This window comes from Mus caroli, chromosome 6 (genome assembly GCF_900094665.2).
Source record: "Mus caroli chromosome 6, CAROLI_EIJ_v1.1, whole genome shotgun sequence".
NCBI classification, from domain to species: domain Eukaryota; kingdom Metazoa; phylum Chordata; class Mammalia; order Rodentia; family Muridae; genus Mus; species Mus caroli.
In genome coordinates, this window is record NC_034575.1 from 24,549,018 (window position 1) to 24,554,764 (window position 5,747).

The following is a 5,747-nucleotide window of genomic DNA, read 5'->3' on the forward strand; positions in this document are numbered from 1 at the left end:
CCTCCCCCTCCTTCTTCTTCTTCTTCTTCTTCTTCTTCTTCTTCTTCTTCTTCTTCTTCTTCTTCTTCTTCTTCTTCTTCTTCTTCTTCTTCTTCTTCTGGTTTGATAGGATCTCACTGTGTGCCCCTGGCTGATTTAGAACTCAAATGTAGACCAGGTTTGCCTTGAACTCCCAGAGATTTGTCTGCCCCTTCCTCCTAAGTGCTGCCATTAAACTTTCTCCAGCCTCTTTCCAACTCTCTCTGAAAACAGAGATCTTACCCCATTTCCTTCTCTAAAACTCTTATTTCCAAATCAATTCAACACAAACTCAGTAATTTGATCTCAAGTCCTTCTACAACCTCCATTCAGTTTAACCCATACAGCGTTCTCAGGCACCGCTGCACCAAGCCGGGAAAAGTGATATGCTTATTTTCCGCACAACACGCAGTTTGCTTTCATCTGTCCAAGCTTCGACACACCTTTTTTCGTCCACCTGGATTTCATGTCCCCACTGTCTCTAAAATCTCCTCCTCCAGTTTCTCTCGCCATGACACCTTCTGGTGCTCAACTTCTACCAATTACATAATAGTTATTCGTGCAGTTATTGTATTTCCACACTGGATTTTGAATCCTATTGAAACAAAATACCAGGGCTGGGCATATGGCTCAGTTGCTATTGATGGCAAAATCAGACTCCTCCCCAGGTTAAAATCGTACTTGTGTAGCTAGTACAATGTCCACCACATTGTACTTGGGATTCAATCTGTGCATATCCTATCAACACGCCAAACACAAAACAAAACAAAACAAAATTAAAAACAAAAAACCGGTGTTTCCACGTAGACAAACGTTCTGAGAGGGTTTGTATAGAGAGGCTGGACGGTAATGAGAGAAGAGGATGGTTTGAGAATTTCACTGTTAGGTTATGAGGCGTTTAAAACGAGCATTTAAAGTATTTGATTGCTAAGCAGGGGTGTATTTATTCTTCTCTCTCTGGTTGTTAGTACCTGTCATTTGTCGCTCTGATTTTATTGTCTTGATCCCTGAGGATCATCCTTCTTTTCTATTCCCACAGCGTTTAGCGAATTGCTCAACACACAAAGTGCGTACTTGTTGATTTTAACGTACGTGTGTTTGCGTGTGTGCACAGCAACTGGGCCGAGGACGTGGGTGTGGGATGCAGGGAACATTCCTTTTCCTCATTCTTTTCCCCTTAAGCAGCTGCAGCCTGCAGGCTTTCCGTCTAGGCGGGCAGAAGCAGAACCACTGACCCTTTAGCAAGTTGTCCCTCACAGAACAGGTGTCTCCCCCGCCTCTCGGAGCAGAGGGATGGTTGGCTGCTTAGTGACATGAGCCCCCGACCAATGAGAAGTCAGCCTTGGGCAGACTCACCAATGGCCGTCCGGGGGGCGGGCCCGGTTTCCTGAGAGCGGGGCGGGCCAAGCTGGTCTGCGGCCGCGGTGGAGTCTCCGCCGCTCACGCTGCCCGCCGCGGCTTCAGCGGCGGCGCCGTTCCCTGGCCGCGCGGCTCCCCGACGCACGGTTCGGGAGGCTCCCGGTGCGGCGCGGCTGCCCCGGCGTTCGGGTCCCCGTGGCCCCGCGGCTCCCGCCTCGGGCTGCAGGGCGCGCAGGTGGGCCGGCGGCCGCTGGGAGATAGGCCCCCCGGGGGCAGCGGCGGACCATGGCGCGGAGACCTGGCGTGCCGGCTGCCTACGGGGAGGAGTTCTCCTTCGTCAGCCCGCTGGTGAAATACCTGCTCTTCTTCTTCAACATGCTCTTCTGGGTGAGATTCGGGGGGTCAGGGGGCACCGGACTCTCGGGCATCTCTGGAGCGCCGAGGGGGCTGCCTGAGGCTGGGAGGTTTGGCCTGGGCTGCCCGGTGCCCAGGAGCGTGTGGAGTGGTGCTTCGTAGTTTTCTGAGCTGGTGACACTTGGGGGCATTTCTCCGGGGGAGGAAAACCACAGTGGCGCCGTGTCAAGAGGGGACGTTAAGAGGTGGGCAATCATCCTTGCTGCCAGGGATGAAGCTTTAGCAGGGATGAGGATCTGTGTCAGGCCATGAAATAAAAAGGGTTTGGGGAAAGAAAGAGCTGGCTGGACAGCCCCATGGGCACATTTCATGGTTAGGGACTTTCAGGCCTGGGGGCTGGAAGGCCCGACTGGCCATACGGGGCGCGGGGCGCGGGGCGGGGGTGGAGGGAGAGAGAAGGAAGAGAAACCCCAAGCCTTCCTTCGCTCCAGTTCCTCAGGGGCTTGTGTCAAGGGACTATATCTGTCCCTTTTGCAGGCCTCGGTGTCTGCTCCTGTCAGGGCTGAAAAGGGTTAAGAATGGTCTCCAGGTCCGATGTGTACCCCAGCATGGCCCCAAACTTTGCCCTACCTTCTTCAAGACCAGCTTCTCTACTTGGAGCTGACAGTCTTCAGATGATTCAAATAGGATTTTGTTGTTGTTGTTGTTGTTGGGCTGGAAGCTATGGCTCCTTTCAGAATCTTTTGTTTGGGGTGGAAAAGTGTAAACAGTATTAACCCCGAGCTCCCGACACCTGGATTTCCGTCCCCTCTCCACCATCCTTATTGATTTGACTGATCTGGGTAAATATGTTCAAGTCCACAGGCCTTCCCTTCCTCCCAGCAAAAATCTAATGCAGTGTATTGGGGGATGGCAGGAGAGGGCTGAGAATTCAGGGGGAGGGGGAGTCCATTAGAGAATGCTAGCTGAGTCCTGTTTCATAGCCAGAGTGCGTGGGCCCCTCTGGATTTGATAACAAGGGGAAGTCCTTCCCCATCTCTCCATTCTTTTGCCAGCTTCTACTGCACCAAAGCTGCAGCCCAGAAGCCTATCATCTTTGCCTCTCTCAGCCTGAGACCAATAGTTCAGATTTGCCAGAGGGAATAATAGTGGGCCTGAACTGCCTCCTGGGAGAAGGCAGATCCAAGGCCACGGCTGGAAAGGTTTCACAGGGGCCCTGGTGTGAAGCACAGGCACAGGGTACCTAAGTGCCAGCCTATTGGGACAAATGAGAGACATCCCAGAGGGTGGTGATGACGCTCACTCTCAGCCATCGTATTCTTGGGAAGATTGAAGTTTTGGGCTTCTGTCACATTCTAGAATGGTTTTGGAACTAGAAAATCCAGCAGTTGCTAAACTTCCACGGTTTTATACAGGAGAAAGTTAAATCGCAACAACAGTCAGGATTTTCACCCGTGGCCAGCAGCTGGTTAGCAGGCTTGGGCTGGTGGGCCTTGGGCTGCTGATTTTCTATTGAGCCAGCATGTGTGTAGGGAAAGTCCGCGGATGGCTGCTACTGTGGCTGGGGTAACCAGTTAACCCAAGAACTCTTGGCTTTGGTTCTGCTTCCCTGGGAGGTTTGAAAACAGGAAAAGCCCTCTCCACCACCCTGCAGAGCTGAGGGAATGTACTAAGGGGAACTCACCACATAGGGGCAGGCACCAGTGAAACCACCTTCAGTGGGGCCTCACTCTTACCTGCCCTCCTCAATGCCCGCAGCCGGTGCCTCTGTCACTCGTGTTCACGAGCGTTTTCTTGGATTGTTTGCTTCCACCCTATGCCCTTTTATCAAACAAATAACTTTGGGAGGTCACAGTCTGGAAGAGAGCTAGGCTCATAGGCCCATTTACCTTGGTGAAGAATGTAAACTATATAAATAAAATAATAATAATGATAATAATAATAATAATAATAAAACGTGTTAAAGATGTAACCACAAACACCTCATGAAGGCCTTTTGGCATCTGCACACATGGGTGACAAAATGCTCTCTCACCTGCTTGGAAAGCACTTGGATAAGCATGGTCCGGCGCCTAAAACCTAAAATAAGATAAAATAAAAAAATGCTTTGTTTGAAATCAGAAGCTAGCCATGTTGGTACTACCCCCGAATTAGAGCAGAACCCCCATTTTGGACCTACTGCAGATGCAAAAAAGTTGGTGGGTCTAGAAATAGTGTCTGGAAGGACAAGAGGCCCAGTTTCTTTCTGGCACCCACTTACTGTGTGACGCCAAGCCAACATATACGACTCTCTGTCCTTAATCTTTTTCCTCTAAAGGAGGAATTTGTCTATTTCTGTGAACTATTTATAGATGAATAAATCACTTTGGGAACTGTTTTCTCTCTCTAAGACCTAAAGGATTTAAGCATGAGTCTCTCTGTCTTGGTCCCTGGGACGCTGGCCTCCCTAAGGGATGGTGAAAAGATGGTACTGTTTGGGCAATACTGCTTGTCACTTCTCTCCTAAGCCCAGAGCCCCAGTTTTATTCCACACACGTGCAGCTATCAATACAGGGCCACTTCTCCAGCTCAGAGCTCCTCTCTGTTACCATCCACTTTAGGGACTGGTGACCATGTGATGTCCCTTGTAGGCTTCCAGTGTCCTAATCAAATAAATTTCCCCTTTCTGCTTGGAAAGCACCCATGGCTGGGACAGTTGGACCACTTTGCAGGCAGAGTGCATGTCTGGCCTGCTCCTGGGGAGCTATGTAAGGGTAGTCTTTGTATCTGTGCCTGAAACATGTTAGGAAGGTAGCCAGCATCCTCTGGGCTCACACTTGGGGATGGCAGCAGGGGCCACATCTACTGCAGCAGGGGCCCTGACCCCCGGGGCGTCTGGGATCTGCTTCAGAAGCTGGTGCCTCCCTTGGAATCAGAACCAATCCTTCCTGTTCATGTTTCAAATCTCATTTCCTCTTTGGCATGGAAGCTCTGGTTTTCTCCCCAGAATCAGGTTGCTGGGCCACTGGTCATTGAGTTTCCATAGTCTGAAAGTAACTGCTGCAAGATCCTAGAAGTTGTATTTAAACTCTTTAAAAGTAACTGCCTCCCTCCCTCCCTCTGATGGTTACTTCTGTACTGTGTGAACACACTGATATGGGAAACAGTGTCCTAGGCCGGGGCACTTGTTGGCGGGAGTATTATCAGTGCTACCCTGCTTCTCTCTTGCTGGTCCTTTATCCACTCTGAGCAGCAGATGGGTGCTTTCATTCCCTGTACTGCAGTCATGTGCACCTAGACCCCGGCTCCTGACTGTGGAGACTGCCTAATTTGACTCTGGATTCTTACTCCCCGAGGCAGGAGTGAATGCTGAACGGATGTTTGTTGCCTGAGAGAGCAAAGCTTCTTGGGGGAAGCCCATGTCTTTTCTCACTCTTCTCCCTTATAGACTTACTCTGTGAAAACACAGCCTAGCCTTGCCTGCCTGAGCAGGTGAGGTACCCAACTGTGCCTTCCTCTACCTGACACCTCTCATCCTCCAGCCAGGTCAGAAAAATGAATGACAGCTGTCCTCTTGAGTAGCTCCCCAGTGCCTCATGTGATTGCCACCCTCCACATCGGCTTTCCTCTGTTTGTCTGTGACACATGTGGATCCCATCCCGGGCCTTCCCTAGGCCAGCCTCAGCCACTGGTGAGGAGTCTTTTTTACACTTCAGACCACACGCAATAGAATCATAGTTGTGCGGAGAGTGTTGACCTAATACTACTGTGTTACAAAATGCCATCTTGTACTTTACTATGGGGCAGCATCTGAAACAATCAGATTCTTGGTTTTGGTTTTTGTTTGTTTTTGTTTTGATTTGTCTTTTGAGACAGGCTGGGCTCAAACTCATTATGTAGCCAAGTCAGGTCTTGAATTTCTGATACTCTTACTTCTAACTCCTGAGTGCTGAAATTTCAGAACACTTATACCACTGAGTGTAGCCTCTCCCCCCTCCCTCCCCCTTCCCCCTCCCCCTCCCCTCTCCCTTCCTCCC

General features: G+C 50.5%; 1 protein-coding gene across 6 annotated transcripts in view; it reads left to right on the forward strand.

The window, feature by feature from the left end:
• Nucleotides 1-1,424: 1,424 nt before the first annotated feature.
• The window catches only part of Tspan33 (tetraspanin 33), a 23,588-nt gene continuing 19,265 nt past the window's right edge, over nt 1,425-5,747 (forward strand). For 2 of the 6 annotated variants that reach the window (XM_021165018.2, XM_021165019.2), the window contains exon 1: nt 1,425-1,764. In XM_021165018.2, coding sequence (XP_021020677.1) covers nt 1,663-1,764 — 102 coding nt within the window. In that variant the 5' untranslated portion in view covers nt 1,425-1,662. Of the gene's footprint in view, nt 1,765-5,252; nt 5,402-5,747 lie in introns of all 6 variants that reach the window. The other 4 variants (XM_021165021.2, XM_029479008.1, XM_029479007.1 and 1 more) reach the window with 3 other exon arrangements.